This window comes from Heptranchias perlo, chromosome 5, assembly GCF_035084215.1.
Source record: "Heptranchias perlo isolate sHepPer1 chromosome 5, sHepPer1.hap1, whole genome shotgun sequence".
NCBI lineage: Eukaryota > Metazoa > Chordata > Chondrichthyes > Hexanchiformes > Hexanchidae > Heptranchias > Heptranchias perlo.
In genome coordinates this window covers 49,422,438-49,448,027 of record NC_090329.1, presented here as the reverse complement: position 1 = coordinate 49,448,027, position 25,590 = coordinate 49,422,438, and the positions used below count along the sequence as shown (strand labels likewise).

The 25,590-nt window shown below is 42.5% G+C and overlaps 1 protein-coding gene across 1 annotated transcript in view; it reads right to left on the bottom strand.

Moving 5' to 3' along the window:
* Positions 1–21,870, bottom strand: part of apoba (apolipoprotein Ba) — a 75,610-nt gene extending 53,740 nt beyond the window's left edge. Inside the window, exons 1-6 of the mRNA XM_067985269.1 lie at positions 21,780–21,870; positions 21,582–21,686; positions 6,799–6,837; positions 6,009–6,124; positions 2,693–2,838; positions 885–1,041 (exon numbers count right to left, since the gene is read on the bottom strand). Coding sequence (XP_067841370.1) covers positions 885–1,041; positions 2,693–2,838; positions 6,009–6,124; positions 6,799–6,837; positions 21,582–21,686; positions 21,780–21,870 — 654 coding nt within the window. The remainder of the gene's footprint in view (positions 1–884; positions 1,042–2,692; positions 2,839–6,008; positions 6,125–6,798; positions 6,838–21,581; positions 21,687–21,779) is intronic.
* Positions 21,871–25,590: the final 3,720 nt, after the last annotated feature.

Here is a 25,590-nt window from a genome sequence, read left to right as displayed (position 1 = left end):
TTCTTTTCCTTTTTCTATTTCATTTTCTTGATAATCTGTTTTATCTCTCTGACCTGTTTCTATGCAACCTTGCATAGGGACTGATAACAGCATCATGACTCAGGTGGGGATAGAGGCAACAGCACTGGCAATTGTTACATCCAGTCCTTGCTGGGAAGGGATGCTGGTGATGCTGTCTTATCAGGGGGTGGATGACTGAGAATCTCTTGATTGGTGGTTTTTTGTAAATGAATAGTCTGCTAGGGGGAAAGGGTGCTGGCATGCTCACACTCAGCATCCCAGTGTGAATCGTTTAAAGAGCTGCTTTGGGTAAATTAAATACAACAAGGTGGGCTGGCCAAGCCCTGACAGTAATATTCTCTCCTGCTCTCAGCACAAAGCCACATACGATTTAAATAACTGCTCTAAACCCAGTCTCAGGAATCTATAGCAGGTCCTGACTGCACAGAAAGAGCAGCACTGCTGGGAGCAGGAGGTGGGTATCAGCCTGGTGTGCTCCCAGTGGAAGAGTCAGTAGTGCTGTTTGTTTTTTATTCCCCACCAGTACATCACTTTGTTTCTTCAGATATGAGCACCTATATGGCTGTGTTCAGAGTGGGCGGGATAGTTTGTGAGGTAGAGCAAAATTATTTCAATAAGGAGTTATTAGCAGGCCTGATGAAATTGGGGTGTGGATCAGTCTCAGCCCCAGAATGAACATCTCAGCAACAGCAGCAGCTAATGATGCGATTTGACATTACATAATATTGCATCTTTGGACCAAGAAATTTTACTATGGAAACTTGCTATAGAATGGACTTTTTAAAAAGCTAAGCATCAATTTGAATATTTTTATTAAATCCTCTAGAACTGTGATCAACTAATTAATAAAAAAATATTCTTACTATGTCAACTGTCTGTACATCTTCATCAGACTCCATTGGCACCAGAAGAGCAGAAATTATACCTCTCTTGATGTTGAGAATGTTGGTTGGTTCATTTTCATCTGGGTATAGATTGACACCCAGATGTCCATGTGTTGTGGTGAATCTCAGATCATATCTAAGGAGAAAGACATTTCATAGAATCTTAAAAATTACAGCATAGAAGTAGGCCATTTGGCCCATCATGCCTATGCCAGCGCTCGTTCTTCAACTGGGGCTGTCTAATCCCATTTCCTTGCCCTTTCCCATATCACAAGATTATTACAGATGAGGAAGGCCATTCAACCCATCTTAGTTCATCCTTCCAGAAAGATCATGAAGTCCCCTCATTTCAGCATCCAATTGTTTCTTAAATTATTCCTGGATTATCAAATGCCTGTTGGGAAGGCTAGCAACATTGGCCTAGAAATTGGACCTCATTGTGCCCATTTTACAGTGTAAAATGGGCCAATTTAGGGGGCCAACATCCCACGATCAAAGGATGCCTGAAACATAGCCGACCCAGTATTGGGTCGGGCCATTTTTCGGGCATTCTGGCAGCTGCCTAAAATAGGTGTTAGGCCCTTACATTTGTAAATGAGAGGAGTAATGCCTGTTTTAGAGCCCCTCTTTGAAACTGGACATCGCAGAGCTGAGCAAGAGCCAAGTATGTTCTGCTTCAGATTCATCAGTGGCTGCAGCAGCCTAAGCTGCAGCCAACTCCAAAAGGTAAGTTTTTAACATTGAAAAAAAACGTTTTAAAGAATGTTCCTATGGAGCCAGGAGGAGCAGGAGAGCTCTCACACCTCGAGAGTTTCACAATCGCCACCAACCACCGCCACCACCCCCCCCACCCTGAGCTGCCGCTCCACCCTCCCTGGGACATATCTTGTCGGTGAGGTAAGTGGCCCGAAATTGATTTATATATGAACTGCCTGTGGAGGCGCGACAGTTGCCAGCAGCTCACCCAGATAAGGTTAATGTGGCCCGAGGAACAACTTCAGGCCAACCTCAGGCCCTTCCTTGTTGGGATGCATGCTGTCCACACACCACTGGTTATGCACCCAAAAACGGGCCATAACTAAATTCTGGGCCAATGTGTTATAGTAATGCATTCCTATTAATTCAATCATATTGTAAGCTAAGTGACATCCACAAGTTACAAGGAGTAGTGGATAAAGGAAGTCCACCAGCAGCATACAGTTGAAGAGAGTACTGTCCGAAACGTAATTAATTTATTTTTTCACACTTCTCGGTCAGATAGATTTTGAAAAACATGTTCCAACCCAGACTTATAACTACCACACATTTGCAAATTGGCCACTCCTGAAAGAAGACTACCATATTTCTCTTGATTTCTGCTGCTCAGAAATACAAATGAGACCAGAAATTACTGTCTGTGATATTAGTGAAGGGGCACTTAACGCTTGTTTTGTTCACTGTTTTCACAGTGGCATTAGCTAATTTACAGTATTTGAAATGGGTTAAAGTCTCTGATAAAATGGAGGACAGAGCAATGTCTTATGAATGCAATAAATGCTCAGCTGCTAATATCATTAGACATTTCTAGCATCATATCTTCTTACAAATAAAAAAGTATGTTATGTTGCTGAGCTCCCCCACTCGTCTGCCATAATTTCAAGGGAAATGATGCAAAAACCTCAGGACCACTGCTTACACCATTTTACCGGGGTTTCTGTGGCTCGTCTGCTCACATTATAGTAAACGGCGGAAGTACCCATGTCGAAATTCACCCATTAAGACTCAGGAAACAGCCAATGTCTCCTCACCTGGACATAGCTTGCTGGAACTCTTCAGTGTTCTTGGAAAGCCCAAAGTTAGGTTTGCCATCAGCACTGATGCTGTGCACTTCCTTCAGGGTGCATGCACTTATCCGCATTGTGTGGGCACAGTATTGAGGAACCTCAAGTTCCACCTGTGGAAAAGAAGTAAGATTAAACTAATAGTTTCAGCTTTCTTTTCAATTTCAGTTAGTGGTCCTAATCTGTTGCAGGAACTAGAGGCTCCTATGACTGGCTGCTATGTTAAAAAGAGATGCTATCTTTTTGTTTTGAGAAATATTAAAAAATTCTCTCAGTGGGTTGCGAATCTTTAGAATTCTCTAACCCAAAGGGATGAGGCTGCTCAGTCGTTGAGTATATTCAAGATTGAGATTGATAGATTTTTGGACGCTAGAATCATAGAATCGTTACAGCACAGAAGGAAGCCATTTGGCCCATTGAGCCCGTTCCAGCTCTCCGCCCTTTCCCCATAGCCCTGCAAATTTTTTTCCTTCAAGTAATTATCCAATTCCCTTTTGAAAGCCACGATTGAATCCGCCTCCACCACCCTTTCAGGCAGTGCATTCCAGATCATAACCACTCGCTGTGTAAAAAAGATTTTCCGCATGTCGCCTTTGATTCTTTTGCCAATTACCTTAAATCTACGTCGTCGGGTTCTTGACCCTTCTGCTAATGGGAACAGTTTCTCTCTATCTAATCTGTCTGTATCCCTCATGATTTTGAACACCTCTCTCAAATCTCCTTTCAATCTTCTCTGTTCCAAGGAGAACAACCCCAGCTTCTCCAGTCTATCCACATAACTGAAGTCCCTCATCCTGGAACCATTTTAGTAAATCTTTTCTGCACCCTCTCGAAGGCCTTCACATCCTCCCTGAAGTGCGCTGCCCAGAATTGGACACAATACTCCAGTTGCGGCCGAACCAGTGTTTTATAAAGGTTCATCTTAACTTCCTTCCTTTTGCACTTCATAACTGTATTTATAAAGCCCAGGATCTCAAATGCTTTTTTAACCCTTTCTAAACCTGTCCTGCCACCTTCAGTGATTTGTGCAATATACCCCCAGTTCTCTCTGTTCCTGCACCCCGCTTTAGAATTGTACCCTTCAGTTTATATTGCCTTTTTTTTTATTCGTTCATGGGATGCGGGCGTCACTGGCAAGGCCAGCATTTATTGCCCATCCCTAATTGCCCTTGAGAAGGTGGTGGTGAGCCGCCTTCTTGAACCGCTGCAGTCCGTGTGGTGAAGGTTCTCCCACAGCGCTGTTAGGTAGGAAATTCCAGGATTTTGACCCAGCGATGATGAAGGAACGGCGATATATTTCCAAGTTGGGATGGTGTATGACTTGGCGGGAACGGGCAGGTGGTGTTGTTCCCATGTGCCTGCTGCCCTTGTCCTTCTAGGTGGAAGAGGTCGTGGGTTTGGGAGGTGCTGTCAAAAAAGCCTTGGCGAGTTGCTGCAGTGCATCCTGTACAGTACACACTGCAGCCACTGTGCGCCGGTGGTGAAGGGAGTGAATGATCAGGGTGGTGGATGGGGTGCCAATCAAGCGGGCTGCTTTGTCCTGGATGGTGTCGAGCTTCTTGAGTGTTGTTGGAGCTGCACTCATCCAGGCAAGTGGAGAGTATTCCATCACACTCCTGACTTGTGCTTTGTAGATGGTGGAAAGGCTTTGGGGAGTCAGGAGGTAAGTCACTCGCTGCAGAATACCCAGCCTCTGACCTGCTCTTGTAGCCACAGTATTTATGTGGCTGGTCCAGTTAAGTTTCTGGTCAATGGTGATCCCCAGTATGTTAATGGTGGGGGATTCCACAATGGTAATGTTGTTGAATGTCAAAGGGAGGTGGTTAGACTCTCTTTTGTTGGAGATGGTCATTGCCTGGCACTTGTCTGTCGTGAATGTTACTTGCCACTTATCAGTCCAAGCCTGGATGTTGTCCAGGTCTTGCTGCATGTGGGCACGGATTGCTTCATTATCTGAGGGGTTGAAAATGGAACTGAACACTGTGCAATCATCAGCAAACATCCCCATTTCTGACCTTATGATGCAGGGAAAGTCATTGATGAAGCAGCTGAAAATGGTTGGGCCTAGGACGCTGCCCTGAAGAACTCCTGCAGCAATGTCCTGGGGCTGAGATGATTGGCCTCCAATAACCACTCCCATCTTCCTTTGTGCTAGGTATGACTCCAGCCACTGGAGAGTTTTCCCCCTGATTCCCATTGACTTCAATTTTACTAGGGCTCCTTGGTGCCACACTCAGTCAAATGCTGCCTTGATGTCAAGGGCAGTCACTCTCACCTCACCTCATTCTTCCTACCAAAATATATCACTTTGCACTTCTCTGCGTTAAATTTCATTTGCCATGTTTCCACCCATTCCATCAGCCTGTCTATGTCCTCTTGAAGTCTATCACTAAGAGAATAATGGGATATAGAAATAGAGCAGGAAAGTAGAATTGAGGTAGAAGATCAGCCATGATCTTATGGAATGGCAGAGCAGGCTCAAGGGGCCACATGGCCTACTCCTGCTTCTATTTCTTACGTTCTTATGTCCAAATATTATTATATTATTGTTTTACCATGTACATTTAGGGATTTAGGAAGTTTCAGGCTGCATATTGCTTTTAATAAACATATAAGTAAACAAATAAGCAAGATATCATTTTGTTTCCAAAATTTTAAAAAATGCTATTTTATTGGGAGCTTCTACATGGCCACTTACAGAATGAACCACCAACCGCCCTGGAAGAAATAGCTATAAAGTATAATGCACAAACTTCGTTAGCTAATTTGTTTGGGAATATCTCTAGAAGAATAACTACATCGGGGGACAACAGCAAGAGCACCATTTTAAGTAAACGAAGTATTATTTGTAACACCATATTTACAGATTTTATTCACTTACAACAGTGACTGCACTTCATTGGCTGTAAATCGCTTTGGGACGTTCTGAGGTAGTGAAAAACGCTACATAAATGCAAGTCTTTTCTATCTTACTGGGTTATAATCAGAAACTTGTAAAACACATTATTTTTATTTCATTTTTCGAATCAGTGGTATCTTATCACGTTACTTAGGTTGAAGCATATCATTATACTAGATATATTTGAGTAAATGGAAAATGTTAAAGGCACCCAAAGTTAAATTATAGATACATATACTGTGTTACTAAACATGGTGTCTGGTGGTCTTTACAGCCTACTAGTCATTTGAAAATATGAAAAAATCATCTGGGAGGTCTTGAGCTCTGGATTTAAATGTGGTGTTTCCGCATATAGGAAAATGTCGACTGCAACTTTCAACTTACTCTGCAAGATATCTGGGCACCAGAGCGCGAGTTTGCAGTCCCGACCATTCCATTCGTGGTTTCAGCTTCATAGTTGTAAAAGTACTTCTTAAGATTTTTGAAGCGATTGGTCCGTTCTGCAATGGGCAAAATAAGTTTATGTTATAATTTCTAAGCCGGATAAACTGCTTCCTAAGATTTTTTTTATCATAGTGCTGATCATCATATCCAGATGTTATTTGGTAAATAGCAATGTCTTGTCAGGAATATCGAAGCAGTTCTAAAGTCTGGAACGGCTGCCCCGGCTGCATCATTACGATCCCCCAAAGGGCGGCGCTGTTCCACCAGCCGAGCGTAGTGCAGAATGGTCTCTTTAGGTAACAAAAAACAACACGAAACTTCCACACAGTATCTCGGTCTCGACTTTGATTATGGTATTTTGACAGAATTTTTTATTCATGTACATCGTCATAAGCGCAACCACCAGCAGGTGGGGAGGCCGCGTCTCCTCGTGTATTTTTTGGAATGGGTAATGTCCCCCTATTCCCCGAATGCAAATTCCAGAATTGCTCCCGATGTCTCCTTGTTAACCCTGTAGGCATGGTTGCGCCTCAGTATAACAATATTAACAGTTTATATCAGTTCGATACAAATCTAATGGAATTTAAACGGTCTGTGTTAATTGATGCCAAGTAATCAAGGTGTGATTTATTCTCTTTTAGTTTGCAAAAGATGGTCTCGAAATATGTAATAACTGAGATCAGATAAATGACAATAGTAATAGTCATATAGTTAAGACAATACGACTTACTTAAACAGTGTGTGCTTTTTCTGTCTTCAGATCTGTCTTCTGAAAAGTGAAGATACATTTATATGTAGTATTTTAACGTATACAACTAAACTTAATAGTGCGCCTTTCATTTCAAATATCTCTCCTACTATCTTAAATGCAAGGCATTTCAATAATTATCCTTTGAATGATATGTTTCTTCATCAATTAAATAGTTTTAAATAAACAATATAACAGACACAATATTACGATTTTTGTTACATACTGGTGCAAAAATAAAAGTTAAAATATTTAAAAAGTCAAGGGAAAAAAAACTTCAGGTGACCTCGTTTTTAATATATTTTAAGCAATTTGTTTGAGGTAAAAAGAGCGGATAGGGTTGAATCTTTATAATTTGTCTTAGTTTTAAAATAATATATTTTAATTTAAAGTATTTATCTTTGCATTGAAACTAAAGCCAGTATTCAAAATTTGAACGAATTTTAACTAATTCTACTCGAAAGCTAATCATATTAATTAGTCTTTCCTCGGAACGATATCAATTGTAGGCTACAATGTAAATGATGAAATATAAATTAATTGCAAACATGTTACAGTACTCAGTATGTAAAACATGGTACCGAATACACAACACTTTACATCGCGTTTAATGGGTAATGAGTTACTATGAAAAACGTTAACGAAAACTTACGTGCGAAAGCACAACTGCTTAATAGCAGTAGAAGACTGAGCTTCATGGCGAAGCCAATGTGGAGCAGTTGACGCTCCTTACTCCGATCTTCTGTTGAAGTGACTAAATCCTATCCTGGCGCAATATTTATATAGTCATTGCAGCTGAGCCAATCTGTTTATGAAGTTCACTGCAGTTGCAAAAGTTATCAGAAAGTCCAAAGGTTAAACTTGGGTTCTTAGGCATTTGGGACAAAGGCAGCAGGACTCTTTACATAATAACTTCATAATTCTGATGTGGGAATTGCTTTTCTTTGTAAGTGTAGTTAAAACAGAACCTTCCTGTTTACGGGAAGAAAAATGTAGAGGACCCGAGTTTGATTCTGAACCGATAATGATAAACAAAAATGAGCCATACAAGCTGAAATGGGTTAGACTAGTATCACATAGACGGGTTAAGATGACATCATTAAAATCAGAGCGAAACTCAAAACAGTTTATCAAGATCATTTAACCCCAGTTGTGATAGTGCATGCGAACACACTTTGCCTCCCATATAGACAGTTGGACTTTGCGGGGGGTAGGGAGGAGATGCTTGATTTTGGCAAGTTTTTTTTCCTGGCAGCAGGTCGTGACCTGAGATGATTTGACAAGAAGCTATTTTGTATCCTGTGATTCTACACAATGACATCACGATTTATATAAATGGATATTATATATTATAATTATTACATTATTTTACTAGTAGAACTCCCATAGCATTATTCATGGGTAGTTTACGGTATGGAGCATGGTGTTCTGTGTATCTTAGTTGTACTGAGCTGATGTCCCCACTTAGTTTCTCATCATGGTCTTTTAGGGGAATGGAGGAAAAAGAAAACAGGCAAGGAAGTAGTTTTAAGGCTAGGTTTTTGTTGAGGTAAGAGATAGGTTAGGTAGAAGAAAGTCAAATTTAATTTTAAAAAAGAGACAATGGAAAAGAGAATGGGGAGAAAAGATGAAGTAACATATCCTCTGTGCCATATGTATATCAAAATGTTATGCCTGTTTATAATGAACATCTTTGTGATTTTGTTACAGAAGAAAGGAAACCTTCCTCCAGTCCAGTCAAATAAGTTATTTAAATTTTAATTATTTCATTTTAAGTGCTTAATTTCATAGAATCGGTTAATGTTATTGTAATAATATAAACTTCTGATATTGAGCAATTTTACTACTATAATATGAATGTTTATTTCAGCAGTGTGAGTTGAAAACTTACAAAATCAATTGGTTCAGAAGGTCTTATCTCTGAATCTGCCAGCAGTCTAAGGTTAAAAGTATTTGAGAAACCTTATTAGGTTGTGTGCTGAGATATGGTCAGCTAGGCACCAGTAGTCATTTGATACCTCACCAGCTGTTTTTGTTATCATGTATGAGCATAGTTAAGGAGCATAGTCAGAGAATCACCTGCAATGGCTTCTCTTCCCGCTTCCGCACTGTTACCTCTGGAGTCCCCCAAGGATCTATCCTTGGCTCCCTCCTATTCCTCATCTACATGCTGCCCCTCAGCGACATCGTTCCAAAAACACATCAGATTCCACATGTACGCTGACGACACCCAGCTCTATCTCACCATCACCTCTCTTGACCCCTCCACAGTCTCTCATTTGTCACACTGCTTGTCCGATGAGCAAAAATTTCCCCCAACTAAATATTAGGAAGACCGAAGCCATTGTCTTTGGTCCCCACCACAAACTCCGTTCCCTAACCATCTACTCCATCCCTCTCCCTGGCCACTGTTTGAGGCTGAACCAGACTGTTCGCAACTTTGGCGTCCTATTTGACCCTGAGATGAGCTTCCAACCACATATCCGCTCCATCAGCAAGACCGTCTGCTTCCACCTTCGTAACATCGCCTGTCTCCACCCCTACCTCAGCTCACCTTCTGCTGAAACCCTTATCCATGCCTCTCGTCTCGACTATTCCAACGCTCTCCTGGCCGGCCTCCCATCTTCCACCCTCCATAAACTTGAGCTCATCCAAAACGCTGCTGCCCGTATTCTCATTCTCCCATCACCCCTGTACTCGCTGATCTACATTGGTTCCCGTCCAGGAACGCCTCCATTTTAAAATTCTCATCCTTGTTTTCAAATCCCTCCATGGCCTCACCCCTCCCTATCTCTGTAACTTCCTCCAGCCCGACAACCCTCCGAGATCTCTGCGCTCCTCCAATTCTTGCTTCTTGTGCATCCCTGATTATAATCGCTCCACCATTGGTGGCCGTGCCTTCAGCTGCCTAGGCCCTAAGCTCTGGAATTCCCTCTCTAAACCTCTCTGCCTCTCTACCTCTCTCTCCTCCTTTAAGATGCTCCTTAAAACCTACCTCTTTGACCAATCTTTTGGTCACCTGTCCTAATATCTACTTATGTGGCTCGGTGTCAAATTTTTTTTAGTAATAGTCCAGTGAAATGCCTTGGGACGTTTTACTACATTAAAGGCACTATATAAATGCAAGTTGTTGTTGTTGCTGTTGGCAAGCCATGTGACTGGGGAGAGGGGGTGTATCACAACTGAAGCCCAAGTCTCCTTACTTCACAGTCACATGGGTGCATTTCCAGTAGGAATATACTAATCAATGTATAGCAATCAAGAACGAAAAACATGATTGATTTTTTCCTCCACTTAGCACAGGGCTAATGATATTGCCCATACTGCTGCTTGGCTTAAATCATAGAATCATAGAATCATAGAAGTTTACAACATGGAAACAGGCCCTTCGGTCCAACATGTCCATGTCGCCCAGTTTATACCACTAAGCTAGTCCCAATTGCCTGCACTTGGCCCATATCCCTCTATACCCATCTTACCCATGTAACTGTCCAAATGCTTTTTAAAAGACAAAATTGTACCCGCCTCTACTACTGCCTCTGGCAGCTCGTTCCAGACACTCACCACCCTTTGAGTGAAAAAATTGCCCCTCTGGACCCTTTTGTATCTCTCCCCTCTCACCTTAAATCTATGTCCCCTCATTATAGACTCCCCTACCTTTGGGAAAAGATTTTGACGATCTACCTTATCTATGCCCCTCATTATTTTATAGACTTGTATAAGATCACCCCTCAACCTCCTACTCTCCAGGGAAAAAAGTCCCAGTCTATCTAACCTCTCCCTATAAGTCAAACCATCAAGTCCCGGCAGCATCCTAGTAAATCTTTTCTGCACTCTTTCTAGTTTAATAATATCCTTTCTATAGTAGGGTGACCAGAACTGTACACAGTATTCCAAGTGTGGCCTTACTAATGTCTTGTACAACTTCAACAAGACATCCCAACTCCTGTATTCAATGTTCTGACCAATGAAACCAAGCATGCCGAATGCCTTCTTCACCACCCTATCCACCTGTGACTCTACTTTCAAGGAGCTATGAACCTGTACTCCTAGATCTCTTTGTTCTATAACTCTCCCCAACGCCCTACCATTAACGGAGTAGGTCCTGGCCCGATTCGATCTACCAAAATGCATCACCTCACATTTATCTAAATTAAACTCCATCTGCCATTCATCGGCCCACTGGCCCAATTGATCAAGATCCCGTTGCAATCCTAGATAACCTTCTTCACTGTCCACAATGCCACCAATCTTGGAGTCATCTGCAAACTTACTAACCATTCCTCCTAAATTCTCATCCAAATCATTAATATAAATAACAAATAACAGCGGACCCAGCACCGATCCCTGAGGCACACCGCTGGTCACAGGCCTCCAGTCTGAAAAACAACCCTCTACAACCACCCTCTGTCTTCTGTCGTCAAGCCAATTTTGTATCCAATTGGCTACCTCACCTTGGATCCCGTGAGATTTAACCTTATGTGACAACCTACCATGCGGTACCTTGTCAAAGGCTTTGCTAAAGTCCATGTAGACCACGTCTACTGCACAGCCCTCATCTATCTTCTTGGTTACCCCTTCAAAAAACTGAATCAAATTCGTGAGACATGATTTTCCTCTCACAAAACCATGCTGACTGTTCCTAATCAGTCCCTGCCTCTCCAAATGCCCGTAGATCCTGTCTCTCAGAATACCCTCTCACAACTTATCCACTACAGATGTCAGGCTCCCAGGCTTTTCCCTGCTGCCCTTCTTAAACAAAGGCACATCATTTGCTACCCTCCAATCTTCAGGCACCTCACCTGTAGCTGTCGATGATTCAAATATCTCTGCTAGGGGACCCCCAATTTCCTCCCTAACCTCCCATAACGTCCTGGGATACATTTCATCAGGTCCCGGATATTTTTCTACCTTGATGCGCGTTAAGACTTCCAGCACCTCCCTCTCTGTAATATGTACACTCCTCAAGACATCACTATTTATTTCCCCAAGTTCCCTAACATCCATGCCTTTCTCAACCATAAATACCGATGTGAAATATTCATTCAGGATCTCACCCACCTCTTGTTGTTCCACACATAGATGACCTTGTTGATCCTTAAGAGGCCCTACTCTCTCCCTAGTTACTCTTTTGCCCTTTATGTACTTGTAGAAGCTCTTTGGATTCTCCTTTGCCTTATCTGCCAGAGCAATCTCATGTCCCCTTTTTGCCCTCCTGATTTCTCTCTTAACTCTACTCCGGCAATCTCTATACTCTTCAAGGGATCCACTTGATCCCAGCTGTCTATGCATGTCATATGTCTCCTTCTTCTTTTTGACTAGGGCCTCAATCTCCCGAGTCATCCAAGGTTCCCTACTTCTACCAGCCTTGCCCTTCACTTTATAAGGAATGTGCTTACCCTGAACCCTGGTTAACACACTTTTGAAAGCCTCCCACTTACCAGACGTCCCTTTGCCTGCCAACAGACTCTCCCAATCAACTTATGAAAGTTCCTGTCTAATACCATCAAAATTGGCCTTTCCCCAATTTAGAATTTTAACTTTTGGGCCAGACCTATCATTCTCCATAGCTATCTTAAAACTAATGGAATTATGATCACTGGTCCCAAAGTGATCTCTCACTAACACTTCTGTCACCTGCCCTTCCTTATTTCCCAAGAGGAGGTCAAGTTTTGCCCCCTCTCTAGTTGGGCCATCCACATACTGAATGAGAAATTCCTCCTGAATACACTCAACAAATTTCTCTCCATCCAAGCCCCTAATGCTATGGATGTCCCAGTCAATGTTGGGAAAGTTAAAGTCCCCCACTATTACCACACTATTTTTCTTGCAGCTGTCTGTAACCTCCTTACATATTTGCTCCTCAATTTCCCGTTGACTATTTGGTGGTCTGTAGTACAATCCTATCAAAGTGATCTCTCCCTTCTTATTTTTCAGTTCTACCCATATAGACTCAGTGGGCGAACCCTCGGATATATCCCCTCTCACTACTGCCGTGATGTTCTCCCTAATCAAGAACGCAACTCCCCCTCCTCTCTTACCTCCTGCTCTATCTTTCCTATAGCATCTGTACCCTGGAACATTGAGCTGCCATTCCTGCCCCTCCCTTAGCCATGTTTCAGTAATAGCTATAACATCCCAGTCCCATGTACCCATCCATGCCCTGAGTTCATCTGCCTTGCCCATCAGACTTCTTGCATTGAAATAAATGCAGTTTAATCTAGACTTCCCTTGGTCTTTGCCCTGCTTTCTCAGACCATCTGTCCGGTCATGTTTTGTACACTCTCCCTTACTGCCTTTTGTTTCTGTCACCACTTTACTTCCCACTGACTTCCTGCATCGGTTCCCATCCCCCTGCCATATTAGTTTAAACCCTCTCCAACAGCACTAGCAAACACTCCCCCTAGGACATTGGTTCCAGTCCTGCCCAGATGCAGACCGTCCAATTTGTACTGGTCCCACCTCCCCCAGAACCGGTTCCAATGGCCCAGGAATTTGAATCCCTCCCTCTTGCACCATCTCTCAAGCCATGTATTCATCCTAGCTATCCTGTCATTCCTACTCTGACTAGCCCGTGGCACTGGTAGCAATCCTGAGATTACTACCTTTGAGGTCCTACTTTTTAGTTTAACTCCTAACTCCCTAAATTCAGCTTGTAGGACCTCATCCCGTTTTTTACCTATATCGTTGGTACCTATATGCACCACGACAACTGGCTGTTCACCCTCCCCCTCCAGAGTGTCCTGCAGCCGCTCCGAGACATCCCTGACTCTTGCACCAGGGAGGCAACATACCATCCTGGAGTCTCGGTTGCGTCCGCAGAAACGCCTGTCTATTCCCCTTACAATCGAGTCCCCTATCACTATAGCTCTGCCACTCTTTTTCCTGCCCTCCTGTGCAGCAGAGCCAGCCACGGTGCCATGAACCTGGCCGCTGTCACCTTCCCCTGGTGAGCCATCTCCCCCAACAGTATCCAAAACGGTATACCTGTTTTGGAGGGAGATGACCGCAGGGGACCCCTGCACTGCCTTCCTACTCTTCCTCTGTCTGTTGGTCACCCATTCACCATCTCCCTCAGTAATTTTTATCTGTGATGTGACCAACTCACTGAACGTGCTATCCACGACTTCCTCAGCATCGCGGATGCCCCAAAGTGAGTCCATCCGCAGCTCCAGAGCCGTCAAGCGGTCAAACAGTAGCTGCAGCTGGACACACTTCCCGCAGGTGAAGGAACCAGGGACACAGGAAGGATCCCTGAATTCCCACATCCCACAAGAGGAACATGACACGGGTCTGGGATCTCCTGCCATGTCTTAACCCTTAAGTTAGCTTAACAACAACTACAATGTCAAAAAAAAGGAAAGAAAAACTACTTACCAGTCACCAGCCAATCACTTACCTGTTGGCTGTGACTTCGTGCCTCCAGCAGCTGCAGTAGCTCAATCCTCCTCCTAGTCAACTTGCTTGCCCTCCTCACAGTGCCTCCTTTTTTTTTGGTTAGAGGAGGAGGGAGGGAGGGAAACACAAGTGTTGTGTTTCAGGTTTAACTGCTCCTCCACACCAGTTCTTCTGCTACCCACTGTTCAGTAGAGGTGACTGAGCCGACTTCTCCCAGAATGTCCCTCTGTCTCCTCTGTCTCCTCTAATCAGCTCACTCAACACAGACGAGAGACCAAATTTGCCAGCTTTCTGGTGGGTACCACTCTGAACCATTCAGAAGAACTTTCTTGGCATCTGCCTCCACCTTCTTGCTGACCCTTCCTGCTCCATGAATCCCCTTTCCACATCTTATTACACTGCAAGAATGTGCATGTTTGTATATGAGAGAGACTTCCACCATTGGAGGCAGGGCTTACACAAGCTCCTTTTGTGCAACTTTATACAAGAATTTCACCAGCATGGAAACTCTGCTTCCCACAGTGCATTTTCCAAGCATGCAGAGTATTTGAGACGGTCAATGAGAATCAAAAACCCCAAAAATCAGGAACACAATATATTTGGACTTGACTTATAAACTGTTGAGACCGATCCTCAAATGACATGCTGTCCCATATGATACGACCTTCTTCCTTCAGTTACATAGTCTGTCAACAGTCACTATTTTATTTATTCTCAGGATGTTGGCAAAGCTGGCACGGCTACGTAAGTGCTCATCACTGGTTGCCCTAAGAAGATGGTGGTGGTCCTTTTTCTTGCGTGAATACTTGAATGGCTTGCTAGGTTACTTCAGAGGGCATTAGGAACCAACCATATAGTGTGGGACTGCAGTTATGTGCAGGCCAGACTAGGTATGCTTTGCAGGATTCTTCACGGAAGGGCAATAGTGACCTAGTTGGGTTTTTACGATATTCAGGAGATTCCATGGTAATTTTTCTGGTGCCAGCCCACACATTACCAGATTTATTTAATTCATTTTCACAACTTGTTATGGTGGGACTTAAACTCAAGACCTCTGGGTTCCTAGTCCAGTACCATAACCACTACACTACCATACCTTGCTTGCACATGAAGAATGAACAGTTAAGAAAACCGCAGGAGCCTGCATAATTGTAATCTGAGTGTAATCTGAGATAAGTCAGCACATTCAGGAGGAAATTAGAAGGAAAAAAAGGTTTTTGTAACTGCAAGTTTTAAAAAAAGCCTCAAAGGAAAAGGGATTTCTAGCACCCATCATGAAATAAAAACTGGAGTTTCTAAGACATTTTGAGAGCAACGCTAAACAAGAAGGATTGTATAAACTTTATACAAACTCATAAAATGTGTGAAAGTTCACGGCAGACATTGTAATGACATTACTTGCATGGCAACAGGATATGCAACTGACAGCTATCTCAGAGAAGTCCAGTTGGCTTTCATTATTTTGGGTCAGTACACAAATTATTGCATGAACAAATATACTCAGGAAACACCTTCATTATTTATCTGGACTAGCAGAAAAGGCTACAGTTACCTTTTACAGAACAGCTATCAATATTATCCTCCAATATAGGAAACAATACTATAATCCTTCACAAGAGTGTCATTACAAAGCACAGTTAAATTTTACCATTTATAATATTGATAACGATGAACTCTAAATAATCAGTGGTCAAAAGAAATTTTCATTACTAATGATTTTTCACATTTTATTGGGGCTGCTGTCTCCTGCCGGAGTTATGGCAGGAGATCAGTTGAACCCCCGTGGAATTTCAGCCTCAGTGTGGTTTATGGGACCATAGTCATACATGTCTTACCCATATGTTACACTCTGTACAGTGCATTTTAATGACATTCCATATCTTGTGTTGTTTGCTACACTGGAGGGAAATATTGATAGTATTATTAATGTATAAAGAAATTTCATAAGGACCAAGCTAGAGGAATGTGCCAAGATGGAGCTACCCACCTCAGGAAAAACAAACCAAACAAGACCTAAACTATCCTGCAGCAATGTGCCTCTTGTAAGCCAATCCAAAGCACCATTGATAGTAGTTGTGGATGAGTTCACAGCCCAGACCAGCTTGCCTAAAGAAGTAAGCTTGATGGAAGGAGACAACAGCAAGGATTATCAATTTACACAAATTCTTTGTAATTTGGTCATCATTGCAAAACTATACTGGAGTGCTCCAGCCATCTGCCCATTGAGACCCGAGGCATTTTGAGGCTCAGACCTCATTAGCACGGCCCCGGTAAGCTGTATGCTCTAAACGGGTGTCCCACTGCAGCTGGCCGCTTGGCCAGTGGAGCAACTCCAGCTGGTAAAAATACCGAGCTAGCCGGTAGGCAGGTGGGTCTGGAGAAGGGGAGGGGGTGACCGATTGTGGAGGGGGATGAGCCTGGCGCTTCAGCGGCCCACAGTATTATTGTGGAGCCTACAAAAATGAAATTCAAAAATGATTGGGGACCATTTGTCCCTCAAAATTGCAACTGGGGCTCTATCTATGTCATAAGACCCCAATTCGCATAGTAAAAGGACCTACCACTACATACTGGTGGGCATTCCAGCCACCCTTTAGAAGACCCGTTCCAAATCATGACAGCTGGAGCACCAGCGTAGGTGATGCCATGCCATTTTTGGGCTACTACCATCCCATTTGCACACCTATAACCTGCTCACCGAAGCTCAGTTTGGGTTCCGCCAGGACCACTCGGCTCCAGATCTCATTACAGCCTTGATCCAAACATGGACAAAAGAGCTGAATTCCAGAGGTGAGGTGGGAGTGACTGCCCTTGACATCAAGGCACTAGAAAGGCTAGCTGTACTTAAAGTGTATAAGTCACCCGGTCCGGATGGAATACATCCTAGGTTGCTGAGGGAAGTAAGGGTGGAAATTGCAGCGGTACTGGCCATAATCTTCCAAACATCCGTGATACGGGGATGGTGCCAGATGACTGGAGAATTGCAAATGTTACACCCTTGTTCAAAAAGAGGTGTAAGGATAAACCCAGCAACTATAGGCCAGTCAGTTTAACCTCAGTGGTGGGGAAACTTTTGGAAATGATAATCCGGGACAGAATTAACAGTCACTTGGACAAGTGTGGATTGATTAGGGAAAGCCAGCACAGATTTGTTAAAGGCAAACCATGTTTAACTAAGTTAATAGAGTTTTTTGATGAGGTAACAGAGAGGGTAGATGAGGGTAATGCAGTTGATGTGGTGTATATGGACTGTCAAAAGGCATTTGATAAAGTGCCACATGGTAGACTTATCATCAAGATTGCGGCCCATGGAATAAAGGGGGCAGTAGCAACATGGATACTGAATTGGCTAAGGGACAGGAAACAGAGAGTAGTGGTGAACGGTTGTTTTTCAGATTGGAGGGAGGTATACAGTGGTGTTCCCCAGGGGTTGGTGCTGGGACCACAGCTTTTCTTGATTATATATTAATGGCTTGGACTTGGGTGTACAGGGCACAATTTGAAAATTTGCAGATGATACAAAACTTGGAAGGGTAGTAAACAGTGAGGAGGATAGTGATAGACTTCAAGAGGATATAGAAGGCTGGTGGAATGGGCGGACACATGGCAGATGAAATTTAATGCAAAAAATTACGAAGCGATACATTTTGGTAGGAAGAATGAGGAAAGGCAATAAAAATTAGAGGGCACAACTCTAAAAGGGGTACAGGAAAAGAGAGATCTGGGGGTATATGTACACAAATCATTGAAGGTGAGGTTGAGAAAGCGGTTAGAAAAGCATACAGGATCTTGGGCTTTATAAATGGAGGCAAAGGGTACAAAAGTATAGAAGTCATGATGAGCCTTTATAAAACATTGGTTCGGCCACAACTGGAGTATTGTGTCCAGTTCTGGGCACCGCACTTTAGGAAAGATGTGAAGGCCTGAGAGAGAGGGTGCAGGAGAGATTTACTAGAATGATTCCAGGGAGGAGGGACTTTAGTTACGTGGATAGACTGGAGAAGCTGGGATTGTTCTCCTGGGAACAGAGATGGTTGTGGGGAGATTTGATAGTGGTATTCAAAATCATGAAGAAACTGTTCCCATTGGCGGAAGGGTCAAGAACCAGAGGACATAGATTTAAGGTGATTGGCAAAAGAACTAAAGGTGACATGAGGACAAACTTTTTTACACAGCGAGTGGTTAGGATCTGGAATGCACTGCCCGAGGGGGTGGCGGAGACAGATTCAATCACGGCCTTCAAAAGAGAACTGGATAAGTACTTGAAAGGAAAACATTTGTAGGGCTACAGGGATAGGGCAGGGGAGTGGGACTAATTGGATTGCTCTTGCTTAGAGCCAGCATGGACTCGAAGGGCTGAACGGCCTCCTTCCATGCTGTAACCTTTCTATAATTCTATGAATTCAATAAGGTTGATTAAACATAACCTTCCTATTAGAAACCCATGCTGACTATTTTGGATCATATACTCCATCTCTAATGGTTTTGTGTTCTAGGATTTTCGGTGATTGTGCCAAACCAACAATAGCAAATTGGCAGCCCATTTTACACCTGCCCAATTCTCGTTTCCATTGACATCACCCTGAATCGCTATCATCTGTTTTGTGTTACTGCCAAAGACCAATTTCACCTCCCTAATCTTTTAGCAAAGATTCCAGTATCTTTCCTACTGGTGTTAAGCTGACTGGTCATTAGTTCCCTGGATTAGCTCTAACTCTCTTTTTGAAGATAGGAATTACATTTTCTGTTCACAAGTCCTCTGGCACTAGTACTTTTTCTGTTGAATTTTTATATATGGATATTAGTGCCTCTGCCATTTTCTCCCTAGTTTCTTCGAGTATCTGTGCAATCCATCTTGACCCGGGTTTTTGTCCTCCTTAGGTTTGGCTTCTTTCTTTCTATCTTAACTGTTGTAATATCCCTCTTGACTTCTTCTGAAGTTTGTGATCCTGATTTAATTTATGTATGTCCAAAATTTCAACTACTGAAATAGACAAATACAGAGATAGATAGGTAAATTCAGGCTACACAAACTCCTATTTCGGCAGCAGAGAGTTAGATAAGATTTCCATGACGTAAGTTACTGACTCCTAATTATCACAGGCTACAAATTCTAAGCATGCTCAGCGAATAAGAAATATCTGTAGAAAACCTCAGACGAACAATTCAGGCACAGGAAACTATGCAAAACTCAAGCAATAAACCCAACTGTACGGAGGAAAATTGTTTGAGGTAATTCTAAAATAAAATATATAGGTTTATTCGTGACTTTTTTTGAGAATTAATTTTTGTGTTTATGTGTTTATGATGTTATAAATTTAATTTTAAGGATCTCCGGTCAAATGAATCACAAATTATCAGAGCTGCTGAAAGGAGTTAAAGCAATTTTTTAGATGGTTTAACAGGTTGTTTTTTGAATTACTTGATTGGTTGGTTTTGCAGTGATTGCTGGTTTCTGATTGATAGCTCTTTCAACATGTTGCATGAATGGAAGGAGCTTTTGATTACGTTGCATTGAGTCAGTGGGGGTTAAAGTGTAAAAAAAATTGTTGGTTACCTTCAGGGATCCAGCCGGCATCACAGACTTGGACCTTGGGTGGGGCCCGCATGCATGCATCACAGTTTTGGTATGGCTGATTTCATCTACTGATGAAACACAAGGTACCTTTGAGAGCCAGAAATGGTGGGTTCCACCCCTTACAAGTCTCCTGGAAATCATGACAGACCTAGATCCTGCCATAATTTCCAGCCCTTCTGGCACACTCCAATTTGAGTTATGATGGGAGTTTGCCAGAAATGCCGCAGGTTTTCAGCCCGTGTTTTTTGAGCCATTCATGAATGATCCACACACAATTTTATGATGTGACATCGTGAGGGTAATTTTCCGAGTTCACGTTACTTGCTTGCGGGGAGGCAGCTTTCCCACAAGCTCCAGATATGTGCATCAATGGGAAAGACTTCCCACTGGTAATATGAACTTTGGAAATCAGCCTTCTAATATATACTTTTGAGATATGATAGCCTTTGAACTGTAATAGCTGACAAAGGGGTAGAAATTGGTATGGATTGTGCATATCTTTCAGATGTAAAATGGGCATGAAGCATACCAATTTAGGTTTACCCTAATGAGCGCAGGTGTTGGTCCAGCTGCCAACTTCATGGGGCCCATTTTTTTGGTGTCCCGGGTGGTTCGAGTTGTGGCTGCAGCAGGTGACAATGCTCAGTGATAAACTCCTGGGTGAAATGAAGGCGCTTCAGACATTGCTCCTCTGTGAAGTTCAGGAAGGAGAAGTGCTCCCTGAAGACCTGCTGTGGGTATGGCCTCCAAGCCAAAAAATGTCCACAAGTTAACCAGTAATTTTAGGGGACTAACCATCTAACCTGTATATAGTGGCTGAACCCTTTAAATAGTACTGCTGAAAGGTACTTCTTGCCTGTTAGCACCATGAGTTGCTGAGCAAGTTTATCACATGGCAAGTCAGGCGCTGGGGCAGACCATTATCACAGAAGAGCCCTACAACAAACGTAGGATCCCTATTTAAATATTTTAATCAGTGTTTAACATATTTTGGGCATGTGCCTACGAAGGTGCCCAATCCAATATGGCGTGCGGGCGCTCCACCAGTGTGGAATGAACGTGTGCCTTATTGGATGCTTAGGTGCCCACTTGGCGCCTGAAAAACGGGCATTGTGCCAATGAATTTTTGGGACAGAATATTTTAATCTAAATATGAGATAATAGCTGGGGCCAGCATCACCTAAAAGTCCTTCGAGTTCATGACTTTAGAAACCGATATTCTTTGTAACAGCTTTTGCTGTACCCTCCAGCCCAGTTTACGCATGGTTTTGCCTTCCATGTATTAAACATCATTTGCACACATATCGATACAGAATTGCTGAATTGTCCATTTTTGGCATTTATTTATTCTTGAGGGACGTTTTAGTGAAACAAACTTGTGAAACAGCAGATTAACAACAATCAATGCATAAAAAAAAACATAGTTAAAAAAATCAAAAGAAAACAATCATTAATAATACATTTTTATTGACATGGTTTAAGAACCTGTCTTTCAACAAGTCTCGATTAACGAACATGTTTGCAAGTCGTTTGAATGTAATCAGAGAATGCATTTAAAGTCAATAAATCATGCCATTGCCAGGTCTCCAGTGCCATTACTTTTCAGTCTAAGTGGCAACAGCGAGAAAATTAGCATTAATTAAGGAAATTTGTAATCACCATTGATTTTAATGGGGGGGGGGCGGAGCTATAATAATTCAATTTTCTCTGTTTTGGTGAGGATAATGGCAAAGCAAGCAAAAGTCCCAGGAAATTATGGTGTGGCACATGTATGGCATGAATCACTTACTGCATAATTTCCTGGAACTTCTGTGCTCAAATAATGGCATATGCTGTAGATGCACCATCTCTTCAAGCGAGGTTGCATTTCCTGCTTTCATTTTCGCCTGAACAACTGTGGAAAATATTATGGCAGCACAGATGAGTCACAGGGTAGCCCCCACATCACCCGGTTTTCTCATATGAGCACCCCCCGCACCCCCCTTACCTGCTGTTGCTGGCGTTGGTTGCTGAGGCTGCTGTTCCTCTTCGTCCAAGTGTTCCTCCATGCAAATGAAATGAGCAATAATTGCACCCATTATAAGCAGATGAATTTACTGAGGGTGATAAAGCAAAAAAATGAGAAAGAAGCGATCTGGAAGCTGGAAATTCTCCTGGCAATCCAAATAGCACAAAGATCCTGTGATCCAATGAGCTGCAGGTGAGCGCCCCTTTAAATACTGCTTCAGTGGCTCTCAGATAACAATCCCGCCAGGCTTTACTGGCGAGTTAGGCACTGGGTGGAACGCAGCAATTTTGAGCTAAAATGCCATTGGGGTCCTAATTGAGTCATGGTACCAGGGTTTTAATATATTCATAATACATATTATCAGCCATCTCTGAAAAATGCATGTTTAAAATGGCAGCGGGTGAGAGTGCATCTGTAATACAGCAGTAAGTACTCTACCGCTTTTTTAACCCCCTGCCTGCCTCGTTCCCTTCGGGTGGGCAGGGTTACTATCGGGGCTTTAGAATGAACATAGAATTACATAGAATTACATGGAACAGAAACAAGCCATTTGGCCCTACAGGTCCATGCCGGTACTTATGCTCCACACGAGCCTTCTCCCTCCCTACTTCATCTAACCCTATCAGCATATCCTTCTATTCCTTTCTCCCTCGTGTTTATCTAGCTTCCCCTTAAATGCATCTATGCTAATTGCCTCAACTACTCCTTGTGGTAGCAAGTTCCAAATGGATTTATTCGTGACTATCTTAGATTTATGACCCCTAGTTCTGGTCTCCCCTGCAAGTGGAAACATCTTCTTTACGTCTACCCTATCAAACCCTTTCATAATCTTAAAGACCTCTATTAGGTCGCACCTCAGTCTTCTCTTTTTTAGAGAAAAGAGTCCCAGCCTGCTCAATCTTTCCTGACAGGTATAACCTCTCAGTTCTGGTATCATCCTAGTAAAGCTTTCTTGCACCTTCTTCAGTGCCTCTATATCCTTTATGTAATATGGAGACCAGAACTGGTCACAGTAATCCAAGTGTGGTCTAACCAAGGTTCTATACAAGTTTAACATAACATCTCTGCTTTTCAATCTATCCCTCTAGAAATGAACCCCAGTGCTAGGTTTGCTTTTTTTTACAGCCTTATTAACTTGCATGGTACTTTTAGTGATTTGTGTATCTGTACCCCAGATTCCTCCGCTCCTCTGCCCCATTTAGACTCTTATTATCCAAGCAGTATGTGGCCCCCTTATTCTTCTTACCAAAATGTAATACCTCACACTTATCTATATTGAAATTCATTTGCCAATTACACGCCCATTCTGCAAGTTTATTAATGTCTTCCTGTATTTTGTCACAGTGTTGCTTGGTATTAACTATACGCCCCAATTTGGTGTCGTCCGTAAATTTTGAAATTGTATTTCCGATTCCTGAGTCCAAAAACATTACCTGACAATGATTGGAAATCCATTTGTAAAGTAGAGCATGTGGTCTCAACCTATATTACATTAAAAGAAGGGCAAATTAAAATTTATTCCTGAAAATACCACACCATACCCACTGGCAAGGTGGAACTCCAGAGCTAAGTCAGTGTTGGAGAGACAGTGATGGCAAGGGCACAATCCTTCATATTTTCTGGTTGTACCTAATGATTCAACTGCTCTGGCAGAAAGTGCTATGTGGCATCCATATCACCAAGCACTCTGTTGTATCAAACCAGGCAAACTGCCTCATGGGTTTCCATATTGCACTGCCCCCAAACCCTAACATGAAGAAGCCTCACGCCTAATTGGTCAATGCAGTCTGAGGTACTACAGGAGGAGAAAAAGTTTTTTAAAAATCATGTAAAAGAAGCTACTAAAATTCTCCTTACTACGTAACGCTACTGTTTAAGCAAATTTAAATAGCTTAAAATCCTTCCATAGTACCTGATGCTTTTTTTTGTCCCCTATCTTTGGACACCAGAATATATCGCAGTTAAATATTATTTCTGAATAATTAATATTCGGCTAATCTTTGGAGCTACCTGCTTCCACTCCCCATCATCTCAACACCTTTTTTTCTAAAATTTGTATTTATAAAGGTTACATTTTTCTGGCCTTGGATCATCCCCTTCCTGCTTACAGCTCCATTTTCTGCTGTAAGTATATTTCTATATCTTAGAACAATGTCACTTATCTTTTTATATATAGATTTAGATTTTTAAAAATACCTTAAAATATTTTATAATTTCAGGCCTCCTGGTCTGGTTTTCAGTCACTGCTGTCCTGCCTATGTTGTGCTCCATTTTAACCTGTGATCAAGGCTCCAGTTTCTCTGACTCAATGACTCAGAGGCTCAATCCTGCAGGCTATCTGCTCAGGTCCGAGACTCAACTTCCCCATTTCCGCTGATATTCCTGGTTAACCTGGAGGCCTGCATCCCTCCCCACCTGTTTTCCTCCTCGATCCAGAGGCCTGATCCAGAGTGTCTGCGACTTAGGGTTTTCTATGGTTCTATTTAAAGGCATGCTTTTTTACTCATTCCTCTGCACCTCCCTGGGAAGGTTATTTGTTTTCAGGTTGGGAAATAAATTAATAATTGGTACACTACAGTGCTCAGGTCACTGGCATACAGAAATAGATACGTAAATGAATGCGGAACTGCTCTGACCTCCAAAGTGGTAATAAATAAATTCTCTTGGTCTTTCCCAGTCCTATGTTTTTTGCCCAGAGTGAAAATAAACCTCAAATCACTGCTGCATGCACTTAAAAATACTTTTATTTGATTTTATAATTACCCCCGCCCATCTGAAATTAATAATTGATGGCTATATGTTGTTCTCTGAGCTGGAAACAAAAAAAATCAACCAGATCTTCATAAACACAAGAATTAATTCAAACTTTAGCATCCTATTAAATATTCCCTTAATTTCCAGCAGTTAAGATATTGTTATAAAAAGAAGATTTCAGAATTACTCTTTCATTTGTTAACTATCTATCTATCTCAACCCAAAAAATTATTTTTTCCTATTTTCACAGGTCCCCACAATTCATAACTAAATAAATAAAGCACTGTCCAATCTGAATCAGGCCTCACTCGTCTATTTCAATAAATAGATAAATTACTGGCCATGTTAAACCTTAGCCCTCCATTGTTCAAGTAAATGGAGCAGCCCATAGCATCGAGATTTGGACTGACTTGTGACAGATAACATTCGCACCACATAAGTACCAGGTAGTGACCATCCCCAACAATTAAAGGTACCTTGTGGCCGTCCACAGCACCACCATCGCTGAGTCCTCCTACTATGAACTTGGGGATCACCATGGACTAGAAACTTAACTTGACCAGCTATATCAACACTGTAACTACAAGAACAGGGCAGAGGCTGGGTACTGTGTGACAAATGGCTCACCTCCTGGTCCCTCAAATCCTCTCCATCACCTGCAAGGCTCAAGTCCAAAGTGTGATGGAATACTAACCACTTGCCTGCATAAGTGCAGCCACAACAAGACTCAAGAAGCTCAACACCACCCAGGACAGAGAAGTTCATTTGATCAAGTGCAATGTGTACTACAGGATGCACTGCACCAACTCACCAAAGTCACTTCGACTGTACCTCTCCCCTGTGACATTTACTATCAAGAAGGATAAGAGCAGCAATTATCGTGGGACTGCCAGCACCTCCAAAATCCCCTCCAAATGTCGCACCATCCTAACTTGGATATCTACCACCATTCCTTCATCGTCACTGGGTAAAAATCCTAGAATTTCCTATATAACATTGTGGGAGCATTATCAGTGGAAGTATTGCAGTAATTCAC